The sequence below is a fragment of the Mobula hypostoma genome, chromosome 16 (assembly GCF_963921235.1).
Source record: "Mobula hypostoma chromosome 16, sMobHyp1.1, whole genome shotgun sequence".
NCBI classification, from domain to species: domain Eukaryota; kingdom Metazoa; phylum Chordata; class Chondrichthyes; order Myliobatiformes; family Myliobatidae; genus Mobula; species Mobula hypostoma.
This window is the reverse complement of record NC_086112.1, coordinates 1,697,232-1,716,155: the sequence shown is the minus strand read 5'-3', so window position 1 is coordinate 1,716,155 and position 18,924 is coordinate 1,697,232. Positions and strand designations below refer to the sequence as shown.

Genomic DNA, 18,924 nt, shown 5'->3' with positions numbered 1-18,924 from the left:
CACCCATGTGACCAATTCATCCATTAGCCCAATTACACTCGTGTGACCAATTCATCTACTAGCCCAATTACACTCGTGTGACCAATTCATCTACTAGCCCAATTACACTCGTGTGACCAATTCATCTACTAGCCCAATTACACCCATGTGACCAATTCATCTACTAGCCCAATTCCACTCGTGTGACCAATTCATCCATTAGCCCAATTACACTCGTGTGACCAATTCATCCATTAGCCCAATTACACTCGTGTGACCAATTCATCTACTAGCCCAATTACACTCGTGTGACCAATTCATCCATTAGCCCAATTACACTCGTGTGACCAATTCATCCATTAGCCCAATTACACTCGTGTGACCAATTCATCTACTAGCCCAATTACACTCGTGTGACCAATTCATCTACTAGCCCAATTACACTCGTGTGACCAATTCATCTATTAGCCCAATTACACTCGTGTGACCAATTCATCTACTAGCCCAATTACACTCGTGTGACCAATTCATCCACTAGCCCAATTACACTCGTGTGACCAATTCATCTACTAGCTCAATTACACTTGTGTGACCAATTCATCTACTAGCCCAATTACACTTGTGTGACCAATTCAACTATTAGCCCAATTACACTTGTGTGACCAATTCATCTATTAGCCCAATTACATGCATGTGACCAATTCATCTATTAGCCCAATTACATGCATGTGACCAATTCATCCATTAGCTCAATTACACTCGTGTGACCAATTCATCTACTAGCCCAATTACACTTGTGTGACCAATTCATCCATTAGCCCAATTACACTTGTGTGACCAATTCATCTACTAGCCCAATTACACTTGTGTGACCAATTCAACTATTAGCCCAATTACACTTGTGTGACCAATTCATCTATTAGCCCAATTACATGCATGTGACCAATTCATCCATTAGCCCAATTACACTTGTGTGACCAATTCATCTACTAGCCCAATTACACTTGTGTGACCAATTCAACTATTAGCCCAATTACACTTGTGTGACCAATTCATCTATTAGCCCAATTACACTTGTGTGACCAATTCAACTATTAGCCCAATTACACTTGTGTGACCAATTCATCTATTAGCCCAATTACACTCGTGTGACCAATTCATCCATTAGCCCAATTACACTTGTGTGACCAATTCATCTACTAGCCCAATTACACTTGTGTGACCAATTCAACTATTAGCCCAATTACACTTGTGTGACCAATTCATCTATTAGCCCAATTACACTTGTGTGACCAATTCAACTATTAGCCCAATTACACTTGTGTGACCAATTCATCTATTAGCCCAATAACATGCATGTGACCAATTCATCTATTAGCCCAATTACACTCGTGTGACCAATTCATCTACTAGCCCAATTACACCCATGTGACCAATTCATCTACTAGCCCAATTACACTCGTGTGACCAATTCATCTACTAGCCCAATTACACTCGTGTGACCAATTCATCTACTAGCCCAATTACACCCATGTGACCAATTCATCTACTAGCCCAATTCCACTCGTGTGACCAATTCATCCATTAGCCCAATTACACTCGTGTGACCAATTCATCCATTAGCCCAATTACACTCGTGTGACCAATTCATCTACTAGCCCAATTACACTCGTGTGACCAATTCATCCATTAGCCCAATTACACTCGTGTGGCCAATTCATCCATTAGCCCAATTACACTCGTGTGACCAATTCATCTACTAGCCCAATTACACTCGTGTGACCAATTCATCTACTAGCCCAATTACACTCGTGTGACCAATTCATCTATTAGCCCAATTACACTCGTGTGACCAATTCATCTACTAGCCCAATTACACTCGTGTGACCAATTCATCCACTAGCCCAATTACACTCGTGTGACCAATTCATCTACTAGCTCAATTACACTTGTGTGACCAATTCATCTACTAGCCCAATTACACTTGTGTGACCAATTCAACTATTAGCCCAATTACACTTGTGTGACCAATTCATCTATTAGCCCAATTACATGCATGTGACCAATTCATCTATTAGCCCAATTACATGCATGTGACCAATTCATCCATTAGCCCAATTACACTCGTGTGACCAATTCATCTACTAGCCCAATTACACTCGTGTGACCAATTCATCCATTAGCCCAATTACACTCGTGTGACCAATTCATCTACTAGCCCAATTACACTCGTGTGACCAATTCATCTACTAGCCCAATTACACTCGTGTGACCAATTCATCCACTAGCCCAATTACACTTGTGTGACCAATTCATCTATTAGCCCAATTACACTCGTGTGACCAATTCATCCATTAGCCCAATTACACTTGTGTGACCAATTCATCTACTAGCCCAATTACACTTGTGTGACCAATTCAACTATTAGCCCAATTACACTTGTGTGACCAATTCATCTATTAGCCCAATTACACTTGTGTGACCAATTCAACTATTAGCCCAATTACACTTGTGTGACCAATTCATCTATTAGCCCAATAACATGCATGTGACCAATTCATCTATTAGCCCAATTACATGCATGTGACCAATTCATCCATTAGCCCAATTACACTCGTGTGACCAATTCATCTACTAGCCCAATTACACTCGTGTGACCAATTCATCCATTAGCCCAATTACACTTGTGTGACCAATTCATCTACTAGCCCAATTACACTTGTGTGACCAATTCAACTATTAGCCCAATTACACTTGTGTGACCAATTCATCTATTAGCCCAATTACACTTGTGTGACCAATTCATCTATCAGCCCAATGTCTGTGGAAAATGGGAGGAAACCGGAGCATCTAGAGGAAACCCATGCAGTCACGGGGAGAACATACAAACTCCTTTCATATATCAGGAAACCCATGCAGTCACAGGGAGAACGTACAAACTTTCATACATCAGGAAATGCATGCAGTCACGGGGAAAACATACAAACTCCTTTCAGCCAGAATTGAATCAGGTTACTGGCACTGTAATAGCGTTACGCTTTCCACTAAGCAACTAATGCTCAACTGGGACTGACTTAGATGGGGAATGTGGTTAGCGTTGACCAGTTGGGGAGAAAGACCCATTTCAGTGCTGTATGACTCTACTTTTTCCATTTTATAGGATTTGTAGCATATTTGGGTACTGTTAAACACCCTAAAACAGAATCAAAGAAATGTCAATACATTGATGTATTGCTAGTGTGACATTCTACAACGTCAGATTTTCTAATATGTACTACTTGGGATGTTCTTACTTCAATGGAGATCTCAGACTGATTTTCCACCCTGCACACAGGCTGTGTCTCCATCTGAAGCAGACAACACCATTAAACACCTCACACTGCTTTCACTGTTCTCTCCAAGTAAGCTATGGAAGGGTTAAACGTAACACTAAAATACAAAACAATGACATGTCCCAAAAGAAATCACAATCTGGGCAGAAGGAATATCAGTGAAAAAAGAGAGTTCCAATGATGGCTGCCCTCATCACATCCTCCCACCACCCCACCAGTGACAGAGCATCTCTCGTCCTCACCTACCACCCCACCAGCCTTCGCGTCCGGCACATAATTCTCTGTAACTTCCGCCATCTCCAACTGGATCGCACCACCAAGCACATCTTTCCTTCTCCCCCACTTTCTGCTTTCTGTAGGGATCGCTCCCTAAGCGACTCCCTTGTCCATTCGTCCCTCCCCACTGATCTCCCTCCTGGCACTTACCCTTGCAAGCGGAACAAGTACACTGCCCCTACACCTCCTCCCTCACTACCATTCAGTGCCCCAAACAGTCCTTCCAGGTGAGACGACATTTCACCTGTGAATCTGTTGGGGGTCATTTACTGTGTTCGGTGCTCTCGGTGTGATCTCTAGTATAATTGGGGAGATCCGACATAGGACGGGAAACTGCTTCACTGAGCACCTGTACGCCGTCTGCCAGAAAAAGCGGGATCTCCCAGTGGCCACCCGTTTTAGTTCCACTTCCCATTCTGACATGTCAATCCATGGCCTCCTCTACTGGCGCTATGATGCCACACTCAGGCTGGAAGAACAATACCCGGTATTAAATCTGGGTAGCCTCCAACCTGATGGCATGAACATCAATTTCTCAGACATCTGGTAATGGGCACCCCCCACTTCCCCATCACTATTTCCCATCCCCATTTCCCTCTCTCATCTTACCTCCTTACTTGCACTCTCTGGTGCTCCTCTCCCTTTTCTTTCTCCTATAAGATTCCTCCATCTCCAGCCCTGTATCTTCTTCACCAAACAACTTCCTAGCTCCTTACTTCACCCCTCTCTCCCCCTCCCAGTTTCACTTATCACCTTGTGTTTCTCCCTCCCCTCCCGCCACCTTCTAACTCTGACTCCTCATCTTTTTTCTCCAGCCCTGAAGAATGGTCTTAGCCCAAAATATCGACTGTACTCTTTTCCACAGAAGCTGCCTGGCCTGCTTAGCTCCTCCAGCATTTTGTATGTGTCATCCCTCAATGTCCTTCATTCCAGAGAAAACAAACCCAGCCAATCCAATTATTCCTCTTCACTAAAGTCCTCCAGTCCAGATGGAAATGGTGGATCTCCTCTGCTTGCTCTCCAGCACAATCACATCCTTCCTATTGTGTAGCAAACAATACTCCAAAACAACACACACTAAATGCTGGAGGAACTCAGCAGTCGAGCAGCATCTATGGAAAGAGTAAACAGTTGACTTTTCAGGCAGAGACTCTTCTTCAGGACTCAATTAGGGTCTAACCACAGTCTGGCAAATTGGAAAAATGTCTCAGCTTCTAGACCTTTGAAGGCAAGCAACTCATATCTCCTTCACCACTCTATCTAACAGCATTACTACTCCAGATTCCTCTGTTCATTATCATTTCTCAATGCCTTCATTTGAACAGACACCCCTTGTCATTTTTATGGTGCATTACCATAAAAAAAGTAAAAGCAAGTCACTGCTCATATTAATAAAATAAATGCAAATTGAGGACTTATATTCACATTTCAGATGCTATAAATGACCAACTGCTACAATGGATCCAGGAGCACTGAGATGTGATAGCTAGCAACAATTAAACACAAAGTGAAACAGAAGTATGTACTAAAGCAAGACAATTGTGAATGAAAGTCCACTGATCAGAAACATTAACTTTATTTCATTTTCTAAAGTTGCTGCCAAACCTACTGCGTATTTCTACTGTTTTTCCAATTACATCTACACTCGTATGTATGCTGGTGCTGGAGGAATATTATTAATTGTGAAGCTATAACAGCTGGGCACCTGTATATGGTACCCAAGGGCTAGGTTCTGTAATTTCATTTAAAGAACAGATCTTTTCTTCTGTAAGACAATATTATGTATTTAGTTGCATTTATTTGTAAAATATGAAAGTTCTAAAAGTAATGTTAGTCATCTTTTCACAAACCTTTAATAAATGTGTAGCGGTTTTAGTTTTATCTTTTCTTGTCTCCTCTCCCATGAACCAGAAAGTCAGTCCAAGATAGAAGTAATAATCTCCACAGTCTGCTTTGATTTTCAGAGCTTTCTGGAAACTGTAAGGATACATGTTAAATTGTTATCTGACTTTTTCTTCCAAAGAGGAAGTAACTAGGTTGATAGAAAAGGAAAGACCTGTATAGGAAAGGACAATGGCATTGTAAAATCTCTGGACAATTTTGTTAAGCAGCTCATTTCATTTCCTCTAGCTTCCAGATCAAACTGCAACAAAAGGATTAGACCAACCATTCTGGAGGAAGCATTATGCCAGGAATTCAGCCTTGTCTTGACTCAAATATATTACAAGTCGCCTGTGTTTTATTGCACAAAAGCAAACCTTTTATTTATTATTGCAGCTATATTATTTTTAACTAAATTTAGACCGTAAGACAATAAGACAGAGGAGCAGAAATAGGCCATTCAGCCTGTCGAATCCGCTGCGCCATTCCATCATGGCTGATCCCGGATCCCACTCAACCCCACACACCTGCCTTCTCACCATATCCTCTGATGCCTTGACCAATCAGAAATCGATCAACTTCCGCTTTAAATATACCCACAGCCTTAACCTCCACCGTGTCTGTGGCAAAGCTTTCCACCTATTCACTATTCTCTGGCTAACAAAAAAATCCTCCTTACCTCCATTTTAAAAGGTCACCCCTCAAGTTTGAGGCTGTGCCCTCTAGTTCTGGATACCCCCACCATAGGAAACATCTTCTCCACATCCACCCTATCTACTCCCTTCAACATCTGGTAAGTTTCAATGAGGTCTACACACATTCTTCTGAATTCCAATGAGTACAGACCCAAAGCTGCCAAATGCTCCTCATACGTTGACCCCTTTCCTGAAATCATTCTTGTGGACCTCTGGACTCCCTCCAATGACAAAACATTCTTTGAGATATGGGGCCCAAAACTGTTGACAATTCTCCAAGTACGGCCTGACTAGTGTCTTATAAAGCTTCAACATTATCTCTTTGCTTTTATGTTCTATTCTCCTTGAAATAAATGCCACCGTTACATTTGCCTTCTTTAAAAACAGATTCAACCTGCAAATTAATCTCCTGGGAGTCTTGCATGAGGATTTCTAAGCTCCTTTGCACCTCTGATGTTTGAACCTTCTCCCCATTTAGATAATAGTCGGCAATATTGTTCCTTCTCCCACAATGCATTACCACACATTTCCCAACACTGTATTTTGATATGACATACGACCGTTTTACATGAAAATGACACCAGGCAACAATATTCAACTTCAAGTTTCATTGAAGCATCCTATTTCAACTATTTTTTGAATATATTACCAAGATGGCACTGTGTATGGCAGCCGTGAAGTGTACTTCAAATTGGCATTGTAATTTTCTGCTTCTCTCTCTACTTCTTTGTGCACTTCTCTTACACGAAGCTGAAAGTCACATCAGATACGATCAATTGACTCCTTTGAACATCGGAAAGATGGGATTCAGTCATAACGTGCTGCCTTCCTACCTCTGGGACTCTCTGCTTGCACAAGCCACGGAGGTTCATTCACCACACCGGTATTACCGGGGCAGCGTCGCCGGAGGCGGGGAAGAAGAGCCGGCATCTTGGTTAGGTTAATATGGCACACAAATCGGCTGCCGCTCCCTAGCACACTCCTGGCCAATGTACAGACCCTGGACAACAAATTATGTGAGCAGAGAGCCAGAATCTCCTACCAACGGGAAACAAAGCACTGGAACAGCTTATGGTTTATCAAAACCTGGTTATCAGAGGAAGTACCAGAGCAAGCCATCAAACCAATTGGGTTCTCTGTGTTCCGAGTGGACAGATCTAAAGATCTCTCTGGGAAAGTAAAGGTGGGAGAGTATGATTCATAGTGAACAATGCTTGGTGCGACGCAGATAGTGCGCTGACCCTCAAATCCTTTTCCTCCCCGGATTTGGAGTAACTTATGCTGCTATATCAACTTTTCTGACTGCCTAGTGAATTCGTGTCTGTTATTATTACAGCTCTGAACATCCCGCCACAGGCCGATACCAACCTGGCTCTCAATGAGCTTTGTGAAACCATCGATATCCATGAAACCACATACCTAGAGGCTGCTTTCGTCATCGCTGGGGACTTTAACCAAGCGTTGCTGACTAGAGCATACCCGAACTTCTGCTGACACATCCAGGTAAGCATACGGGGAGAAAGCATACTCGACCACTGCTACTCTGCCTTCCGTAACGCCTACAAAGCACCTCTCCGCCCTCCATTTGGAAAGTCTGACATTTCCTCCATCTTGTTCCTACACACCTACAGGCAGAAGTTTAAGCAGGAAGTGGCGCTAGTGAAAACTATCCCACACTGGTCCAACCAATCAGACTCAAAGTTACCAGACTGTTTTGATAGCGTCACCTGGGAGGTATGTCGAGCTGAGAACATCTCCAAATACACGGAGGTGGTCAGTCACAAGCTTCATTCGGAACTGCATTGAAGACATTGTTCCCCAATAATCTGTCCAGGTCTACCCAAACCAGAAGCCTTGGATAAGTAGTTCAGTGCGTGTTGCTGTCAACACAAGGGTTAAAGTCTTCATCTCCGGAGACCAACAGGAGCTCAAGAGATGCCACGACGATTTACATTGAGCCAATAAGGTGGCAAAACTGCAGCACAGTCAAAATCCAGTCACAACTCTGCAATGATGACACACGCAGCATCTGGCAAGGACCGCACACCATCGCAGGCTTCAAGAGGAAATGCAGCAGTACAGCCAACATTGCTGTCTCGCCTCTGGACAAGCTAAGTGTTTTTTTTAAATGCTCGATTGGAAGTTGTTAGGACTGAACCTCCGAGGAAAGCCACCAATGAGATCTGTACCTTGGTCCCCTCTGCGGCTGAGGTACGTAGAACATTCCAGCATGTCAACAGCTGCAAGGCAGCAAGGCTGGACGGCACCCCAGGGCACGTTCTCAAAGTGTGTGCAGAACAGCTGGCTGGTGTGTTTACAGACATTTTTAATCTCTCCCTCTCAGGGTGCAGTGCCCTCCTGTTTCAAATCATCCATCATTGTCCCTGTACCTTAAAAAAACCAAGGTAGCAGCTGGATCCTAAACTTCCTATCGGATCGCCGACAGGTGATAAGGATGGGTTCCCTCACCTCTGCCCCTCTGACCCTCAACACAGGTGCCCCCCAGGGTTGTGTCCCGAGTCCCCTCCTCTACCCCCTTTACACCCACGACTGTGCTGCCACACACAGCTTCAATTTGCTGATCAAATTCACAGATGACATGACTTTGATCGGACTTATTTCTAACGGTAATGAGATGGCCTGCAGAGGAGAGGTTAACACCCTGACACAGTGATGTCAAGATAACAACCTCTCCCTCAATGTCCAAAAAAAACAGAAGAGTTGATTATGGATTACAGGAGGAACAGAGACAGTTTGGCCCGATCAACATCAATGGGTCTGCAGTTGAGAGGGTGAGTAGTTTCAAGTTCCTCGGTATACACATCACCAATGATCTCACCTGGACCGCACACATCGGCCCTCTGGCAAAAAAAAAAGCACAACAGCATCCCTTCCACCTCAGGCGACTGAAGAAGTTTGGCATGGGCCCCCAAATCCTCAAGACCTTCTGTAGGGGCACCATTGAGAGCATCCTGACGGGCTGTATCACCGCCTGGTATGGGAACTGCACCAACCTTGATCACTGAGCTCTGCAGAGAGTGGTACGGACAGCCTGGCGCATCTGGGGATGTGAACTTCCCACCACTGAGGACATTTACAGCAGCAGGTGCAGAAAGAAGGCCTGAAAGATCATTGGGGGCATTAGTCACTTGAACCATAAACCGTTTCAGCTGCTTCCATCTGGCAAATGCTACCGTAGCATTAACACCAGGACCAACAGGCTACGGGATAGCTTCTTTCTACAAGCCATCAGACTTTTAAATTCCCATGTTTCGACATTGCAATGGAGTCATAACGCGAAGATTTTTACTCCCTTAAACTGTGGGATGGATTGAAGATTTAAGCAAATTCTTATTTCAATAGTCGTAAATACAATTTCCAAAGAGGATTTTACAATGTCTTAGTTTAAGCTATTGTTAGTAATCAATCATAATATCCCTTGTAACTGACACAGTCATTATTTTGAACTAGGGAGGGATGTCCTATTGCTGAATGGCTTAATTCTGCTCCTATATCTTTTGGTCTTATTCTCTTATCACTGGAAGTTACAGCTAACCAATTAGCTCCTCCTAGTGGCCAAAGAACGACTGCAAAGTGGTTCCAGACTATCAAGAGGGACTATCTATGGACATAATCTTCAACAGCTCAAACTAACTGCAAGGAGCAGCAATGACCAGATGGAACTATTTTAACCTTACAAATGCCTTTACCTACATCAACCAAGATGAATGGCAGATAACCTCTACAATGGTAGCCTTTCAGAAAATGACCTGCATTTTACATTCATTGCATGAAAGCCATACAAATACCAACAGATCCAACGCAGACCTGATTCCACAGCACAATGGGGTCAAGCAAGATCTTATCACTGCAAAAACCCCCTGAATATTTTTTTTGTTGGAATGAAACGGCACTAGAGTGTGAATGGGGAATTGTTTAGCCTCCAACTTCTCTGCTCCACGAGTCTTCGAGGTGCAGTGTGTCAATGACAGGTAGATTGGGAAACCGAATTCCAAAATAACACATGCACTGAAGTATACTAGAAATTTTACATTAAACAAACATAAAGCAAAGCTGATTTACTGATCTGCCCCTGTTGCACCCTAGCCTCCTGGTACCTGATAATAAACAACCATGACGAGACTTTGAAGAATATAGACCAGTTTCCATACACTGCGAGTCATCTTTCACATAATCAAACACAAATGATGCAATTCACCACTCTCTCTAATGAAGCAAAGCAGCTTAACATCTGTCTCTATGAAGTGTAGAAAGCCGCAGATTTCTAGCCCAACATTTGTACTCATGGTGTACAGTGTAAGCAGTACATGTTATAGACATGGACTATATAAATAAATCTCAAAGTACCAAAGAGATACCACTATCTCTGCTTTCACAAAATTCTTCAAATAAACCATTGGCAGAAGAGGCAAATCCACGTTAGCCTCTTCTCCCTCATTAAAATCTCTTGCCTCAGCATCCTCATTATAAACTTCCAGTTCAGATTGGTAGCTCACATAGTTCAAAGGTCTGACACCAGACTCCCGGAACAGCAAGATACCAGCGACAGGGAAAATGCTTTAAATCTCCTCAAAAAAAAATGACACCTTTGCTGATTTATGGGAATGCCTGGACCGAGACAGGAATATTTAATCCACAATGATGAAAACAGAGAAGGAACATCTGAGAAGGCACTGAGAAGCTAGAGAAAATGAGATCCAAAACAAAAACTACACATACCAGAAATCTGAAAACAGAAAATGTTCAAAAGATTCTGTGGAATGGGAAACAGAGCTGTATAATCATGTTTCTTCTGCCTTTCTTACCTTTGTTCTGCCTGCATATAATTTTTCTGAGTATATTCAATGAGTCCTTGTAGTTCCCATGACTCGGACATGTCAGGATGAGATCTAGTAAGATCTGTTGAAATCTGTTAGGTGAATGGGAAAACATTATTTTTTCAGCAAAAAATTCAGAATTATACAAGGTATCTGTTGATATATTATCACCATCAGGTGCCATGCACAGATTGAGCTTTGACTGCCATGGCCCACACACCCCTGTTTCGGGTCAAGTGAATCAATTCATTGGTATTCATTTCCAGTTCTCTGGCTGCTGTCTCCATCATCATTTGTCTGTCTTCCTCTTGCTTTCTTCCCTTCAATCTTTCACATAATTACCATGCATTCTAACTCCTCTTTCCTAATCACATGCCCAATGAAGTTACGTTGCGTTTTCATGATCTCATATATTATTTCTCTTTTTGTGCTTGCTCTGTTCATGACATCCTTGTTGGATATTTGTTTCGTCCATGATATTCTTTGCATCCTCCTCAAAAACCACATCTCTGCTGCTTCAATTCATTTCCACATGTTACTAGGTATTGTCCAACATTCTGATCCATATAACATAACCGGATAAACGTGACATTTCAGTTCTCTGAGGCGGGTTGTCATGCCTAGTTTAGTATTGGACAGTATACTCTTCATTCTCGTAAAGGTGTCTTTTACCATCCCTATTCTTCTTTTAATGTCCAAGTCACACCTGCCATCTGATGTCACCCAGCTTCCTAAGTAGCAAAAGTTCTGTACTTGTTTTATCTCTTCCCCATTTATTCTCAGCCTGCAGATAGGATTCTCCTTCTTTTTGGATATCACCATACATTCTGTCTTCTTGCGAATGATAGATAGACCCATTTTTGCACTTTCTTCAACAACTATATCAACTAAGTTTTGTAGCTCTTCCTCCCATACTTTCAATTAACACAGTGTCATCCGCATACCTGAAATTATTGATGTTTTCACTGCCGACTTTGATTCCCAAGATGTCTCTTATTTTCTGTAATATTGTTTCACTGTACACATTAAACAAATCAGGGGAGAAAACACACCCTTGTCGAACGCCTCTCTTGATTTTCGTAAACTGACTCACTTCTCCATCTATCCTTACAGCGGCAGTTTGTTCCCAGTACAGATTTCTGATTAGGTGGCGGTCTTTCGAATCTAGATCTAGAGTTTCTTGTAATATTTCAAATAACTTATTGTGCTTCACTTTATCAAGTGCTTTTGTGTACTTGATAAAACAAACAAACAAATCTTTTTGCACTTGAATAGCTCATTCTGAGAGTATCCTTAACATCAATATTGCGTTTCTTGTACCTTTGTCTTTCACTAAACCACATTGTTCTTTACCTATTTCAGCTTGTATCTTACTTCTAGCTCTTGTCATCAAAATTCTTAGAAGTACCTTGGTGATATGATTCATTAAACTTATGGTCCTATGTAATTCATATTCTATTGCTCCAGCTTTCTTAGGAAGGGTGATAAATACTGATTTTTTTCATCTCTTCTGGTATTATTCCAGTCTCATAAATGTCATTGATTAAGTCAGTAAGTTTTTCAATTCCATAATCTTCAAGGGTGATAATTTATTCTATTACTAATTCATCAGGACCTGCTGCCCTTCCTTTCTTCATCTTATTTATTGCATTATGAAATTTGGATTTTAAAATACTTGGACCTTCAACATTCTTCTTAATTTCTGGTATTTCGCCTTGATCGTCTTCAAACAATTCCTGAATATACTCAGTCCATCTGTTCATAATCTCATCTTTTCCCATGATAATGGCACCGTCCTTTGCTTTCAAACATCCACCTGAAGAACAGAGGAGCTTTTTACCAGTGATATTCTTGATTTGTTGATGTACTCTTTTTGGATCAGTAATAGGGATTCTTTCTAGCTGCTCACATTCCTGGTTTAACCATTCTTCTTTGGCTTTTTGACATAAACTTGTAACTTTTAACTTGTAACATAAACTTTTTAAACTAAGGACTTATATTCTATAGGATTTGCTTTCTTCCATTAGATTTTTGATTTCATCTGTCATCCATTTATTCTTCGTGCTTTTTTTCTTTTTTTTTTAGGAATCACTGACTTTGCTGATTCTACCAAGGCATCCTTCAGAGAGTTAAACTTCATTTCTACATGATTGCTATCATCCTCAACAGATTCTATTTCCGGACTTTGAAATCTATTCCTTACTTCAATTCTAAATTTTTGTCTTACGTTTTCTTCTTTAATTAATTGCGAGTAGTCAAGGGATTGTTCAGGTTTTTGCTTCCTTAGTTTTTTAAGTTTTACTTTTACATGACATATTACTGGGTTATGGTCACTATTACAGTCTGCACCTGGATATGTTTTGCACTGAGTCACTGAGTTTCTAAATCTTTGGTTTCTAGTAATAAAGTCAATTTGATTTCTGGTGTTATCACCTGGACTTTTCCAGGTCCACAAGCATCTTGGATGGTTTTTAAAGTAGGTATTCATAATGACCTGATTATTCATCTTGCACCATTCTACCCATTTCTCACCTCTTTCATTTCTTTCCCCCCTCTTTCATTTCTTTCCCCTAGTCCAAATTTTCCTATGGTATTTCCATCAGCACCTGGTCCTATTTTAGCATTTAGATCTCCCATGACAATAACAATATCTTGAGATTTGCATCCATTCTTTGCTTGTTCAAGCTCTTCATAGAATTTAACTATATCCTTATTTGTTCCATCCGTTGTTGGTGCATATACCTGTATAATTGCTAAATCAAATGGTTGTCCTCTGAATCTAACAAGGAGCACTCTGATATTGCCCAATGTCCTAAAACACTTTTTGCCATGTTTTCATCCATAAGAATTCCTACTCCATTAGTATGGGATGTTCCATAAGAATAAATTAGTGTTTTATTTCTAATCTGACATGTTCCAGCACCTGTCCAACCAACTTCGCTAATTCCCATGATGTCAATTTTTAGTCTTTCCATTTCGTTTATCACATTGTCCAATCTTCCTGCTTGATACAGGGTTTTTACATTCCAAGTGGCAATAATTTTCTTTTGTGTTACCTGAAGTTTATAAGCAGTAGCTTGATGGCGGTGGGGGAATCCCCTGCTACCCAGGATTAACCCTACCGAGCGAAGCATCTTCAGAATTGTCTTGAAGATCCTCTTGACGCTGTTGTTGTGCGATACATTTTGTGAGTTTGGCCATGGTTTTCTTAGCAAATAGATTCTAGGAAACCTAGTATCTAGCAACTGAGGTTTGCTATTGCCTTCCATTGGGCGAACTAAAGAAATCGCCATTTCTCTTCCCAAATGTTCATCCACCTGTACTATAGCCGTTGTCATTTGAGGTTGTAGCTCATCCGCCTTCTCCGTCATAAGTTCAGTTACTGAACCTGCTGGATCTGCCGTTGGCCTTCGCTCATATTCTGAGCAGAATCTCTTTCAAGTGCTACCGTTCTGGGTCAGAGTGGCCCTGGAAGCAATAAATGACTAAGGGGTAACTCCACTTTGCCCAAAGCTCTGAAAGTCCCCAATCAGAGCCTCATCACCGGTTGCAGTTTAGAGTCATACCCAAGTTGATATATAATTGGATCACTACTGATGGGCAGAAACAACTGCAAAAGCACTGAATACTATTTTACTGTAACTTTTGCCCTGCAAGAAATATTAGCTTATTACTAGTTTTATGTTTACTAGTAAGAAAATGCACTAAAAGCAGTAAGCTACACTTGCAAAGTGAACATTTTTAATAACTGTCCAAATAGCAAGATTGTGTTCATTCATATTTCATTCCCAAACAATTTAAAACACTAAACAACCTGAGATGCTTCTTCCATCAGACCCTTGTTCAAATAAGCTTGACCTTTCATGCCAAGTAGCACAGGTTCGTTATTGGGAAACTAGAAAGGAAAAAATATCCACAGTTTTACACAGAGATCAGTTAACTGCTCTTCAAATGATCTGTAACATTTCAATTACAACTGTTCCAGAAATCACAAGTTGCATACTAGTTAGTTTAAAAAAAATAACATTATCAATTCAAAGCTATTAGAGAACCTCCCTTAGATGTGAAGTAAAAGAAAGTATCAGCAGTGAACCCACACTGTTGAGAAGTGGATCACATTAGCATCAAGTTACCAGACTTGAATGCCACTGATCTGGGCCGCAACAGATTGTGAATCTTGTGGTTCATCCAGGGTCTCTGGTTGGGGAATACTGTGAATGATTTTGTGGAGACACACTCATCTACAATTGTTTTAATAAAGTCTATGATAACTATGGCTCATTCATTACCCAGTCCATCACACATAAAGCCCTCCCCACTTTTGAGCACATCTACACGAAGCTTTGTTGTAGGAAAGCATCTGGGACCCCCACCACCCCGGTCAGACATGCTCTCTTCTCGCTGATGCCATCAGGAAGGTGGTATAGAACCCTCAGGACTCACACCACCAGGTTCAGTAACAGTTATTGTCCTTCAATCATCAGGGTCTTGAACTAAACTATATAACTTCATTCAGCTTCACTTGCCCCATTATTGAAATGCTCCCACAACCTATGGACTCACTTTGAGGACTCTTCATCTCGATACTTACTGCTTATTTATTTATTTATTCTTCTTATTGTTTACCTTCTGTTTGTTGTCTTTTGCACACTGGCTAAATGGCCAAGTTGGTGCAGCCTTTCATCGACTGTATTTTGGTTATTATTCTATTTTGGATTTATTGAATATGTCCACAAGAAGATTCTCAGGGTTGTATATGGTGACATATATGTGCTTTGGTAATAAATATATTTTGAACTTTATCACGAAATACTTGCTATTTAATCTGTAGGACGGCAGAGACAGCAGGGATTCAGATATGTCACTTATTGTATTTTCATAACCGAGCAGAAGTATAAAAGACATATATAATAAATGGAAATATTCAGAGTGTCTGAAAACCCTAAAATTTCAGTCCTGCTCGTTTTAAAAATCTGCACCAGTAATCACCTATTAAGCTTTTGGATGTGATTTACATGAATACTAATTGTGAAAGGACTTCACATCGGAAAGAGATTGGTGGTGTCTAATCGGTGTCAGGAATATACCTGCTCAAAGATGCCAAGGGCGTGATCTGCATGATTTGGGTCACCAGACTTGACCAGAGCTTCTACTTGCAAATGAAGAAGTTTGGGTTTTTGATGACTGTTACCATTATGGATAATCTTTTCCAACCATCTCAGACCTGCAGATAGTAACCAATGAAGAAAATCAGAAAACTCTGGCAAACATTAGCTCCTACCTTACTTCCAGTGAATATCTACAAACAAGTCGTATTCTATCAGCAAAATTACTGTTGTAGTACAATTACACAGACACTCACACACTTGGGTATACATGATTAAAGCTATTTTTCACAGGCTTGCAATAAATGCTACACCAATTACTTTCAAGCTAAAGAACTTGCTGCTTACTATCATTCATTAACATTTTTAAAAAAACCAAGTTTTTTTCAAGTTCAAATTCAGTTTATTGTCATTACGCTGCACACAACTATACCATCAAAAAAAAGTTCCTCTTGACAAAAGTACACAACGCAGTACATATAACTCACACACATAACACAATGTAATATTACCATAAATATGGTGGCAGGGAGTTCAGTAGTCTCACAGTCTGGGTGGGGTGGCGGGGGGGGGGATCTGTTTCCCGTTCTAACAGTCCTTATTCGAATGCTACAGCACCTTCTGTCTGATGACAGGGGGTCAAAGAGATTACTGGACAGGTGAGAGGGATCATTGACAATGCTAAGTGCCTTGCATACATAGCACTCCTGATAAACATCTCTGATGGGTGGGAATAAAATCCCGATGACCCTCTCAGCAGCCTGCGCAATCCCTTGTAGGGACTTGCAGTCATAATAAATGAAGAGAAGGGGCAATAACAGAACCTTTCACAGACTAGTAAAGTAGCTCTGCTACTGTCAGGTCACACGCTGCCTTTTTCATTATGGCTGTAACATGAAACAAATAATCCAAGACTGGTAATCATGTCAATGTCAAAACACACTTCAAATTAGAACACACTAATGTATTTGCCAAAAAAGTTAAGACTTGTATTGAATCCATCTATTCACTGTTTAACTGGTTCAATCCCAACTGAACAGGCAACTATGAAAAAGCTGGACACACACTGTGATGAATGGGAACAAAGACCAGAATTCAGGCCCTATTTCAATTAAATTCCTGAAGGGAATTTTTGGCAGCTGTTAGTTTATGATGCATATTAATATACTGATCAAACAGTTCATACCGTTACAATTAGTACATTTCTGGACAAAGTATTAATTCTGTAATGATTTTGGTTTTGGCCTCCAGAATCTATATTACTGGATATAATTTGCAAAAAAATTATCCCTCTCATCGTTCTTGCAAAGAGGAGAAATTGCGTGGATAAAGCACATACAGTGGGCTTGTACAAGATAGCTAGGAGGAAATTTAGCTAGATGAAAGTAAGCATTTAAATTTTCTTATTCCTTAATGAAATGTGGAAACCACCGGCACTTCTGGTTTCTTATTGTGCAACCCACTTACCCCTGAACTGAGAATTAATCACATACAGGTCAAAACAGGTGAAAACACCAGATTTCCCTCCCAAAGATTTTAGTGAGCCAGGTAGGCTTTTACTACTTGCCCGCACTTTCATGTTTATTTATGGAAATTCCCCAGTTGTGATGATGGATTCAAATTCACATCACTGGATCATTAGGACAGAACATTAGGCACAATCAGAATCAGGCTTAATATCACCGGCGTATGCCGTGGAATTTGTTAACTTAGCAGCGGCAGTACAATATAATAAATACATGGTAATACAGATAATAAATCAATTACAGTCTATATATACACACATTAAATAGTTAAAATAAAAATAGTACAAAAATAGAAATAATATAAAAAACTGAGGTACTGTTCATGGGTTCACTGTCCATTTAGGGATTGGATGACAGAGGGGAAGAAGCTGTTCCTGAATCGCTGAGTGTGTGCCTTCAAGCTTTTGTATCCCCTTCCTGGGTGATGGGGGTCCTTAATGATGGGCGCCACTTTCCTAAGGCACTGCTCCTTGAAGATCTTTTGGATAATTTGGAGGCTAGTACCCATGATGGAACTAACTAATTTTATAACTTTCTGCAACTTATTTTGATCTTCTGCAGTAGCACACCACCTCCACCCCTCCCCAACACCAGACAGTGATGCAGCCTGTCAGAATGCTCTCCACGGTATGTCTGAAGAAGTTTTTAAGTATTTTAGGTGACATTCCAAATCTCCTCAAACTCCTAATGAAATCTAGCTGCAGTCTTCCATTCTTTAGAGCCAGATCGATCTGTTGGGACCAGATTATATCCTCAACGAAGAACTTGAAGTTGCTCACTCTCTCTATTTCTGATCCCTCTATGAGGATTGGGTTGTGTTCCCTCATCCTACCCTTCGTGAAGTCCACAATCAGCTCTTTCATCTTGCTGAGACTGAGTGCAAGGTTGTGTTGCAACACCACTCAACAAGCTGGTATATCTCGCTCCTGTATGCCCTCTCGTCTCCATTTAAGATTTTGCCAACAATGACTGCATCATCAGCAAATCTATAGATGGCATTTGAGCTGTACCTAGCCATATTCGTGCGTACAGAGAGAGTAGAGCAGTGGGCAAAGTACGCACACCTGAGGTGTGCCAGTGTTGATCATCAGCAGGGAGATTTTATCACCAATCCGCACAGAAGTCAAGGATCCAATTGCAGAGGGAGGTATAGAGGCCCTAGTTCTGGAGCTTATTGGTGACTTAATAGTAACTAATTGATACACTATCAGAGCATCAGTAGTATCACTAAACAGTTAACAAATAATAGATGTACTTTAGCAATATTAACATCGATTTTAAACATCAATGGC

General features: G+C 41.0%; 1 protein-coding gene across 2 annotated transcripts in view; it reads right to left on the bottom strand.

Moving 5' to 3' along the window:
• skic3 (SKI3 subunit of superkiller complex) overlaps positions 1-18,924 on the bottom strand; it is a 192,866-nt gene that overhangs the window by 118,172 nt on the left and 55,770 nt on the right. For both annotated transcript variants that reach the window (XM_063069269.1, XM_063069268.1), the window contains exons 11-14: positions 16,089-16,225; positions 14,816-14,896; positions 10,990-11,093; positions 5,438-5,564 (exon numbers count right to left, since the gene is read on the bottom strand). In XM_063069269.1, coding sequence (XP_062925339.1) covers positions 5,438-5,564; positions 10,990-11,093; positions 14,816-14,896; positions 16,089-16,225 — 449 coding nt within the window. The remainder of the gene's footprint in view (positions 1-5,437; positions 5,565-10,989; positions 11,094-14,815; positions 14,897-16,088; positions 16,226-18,924) is intronic.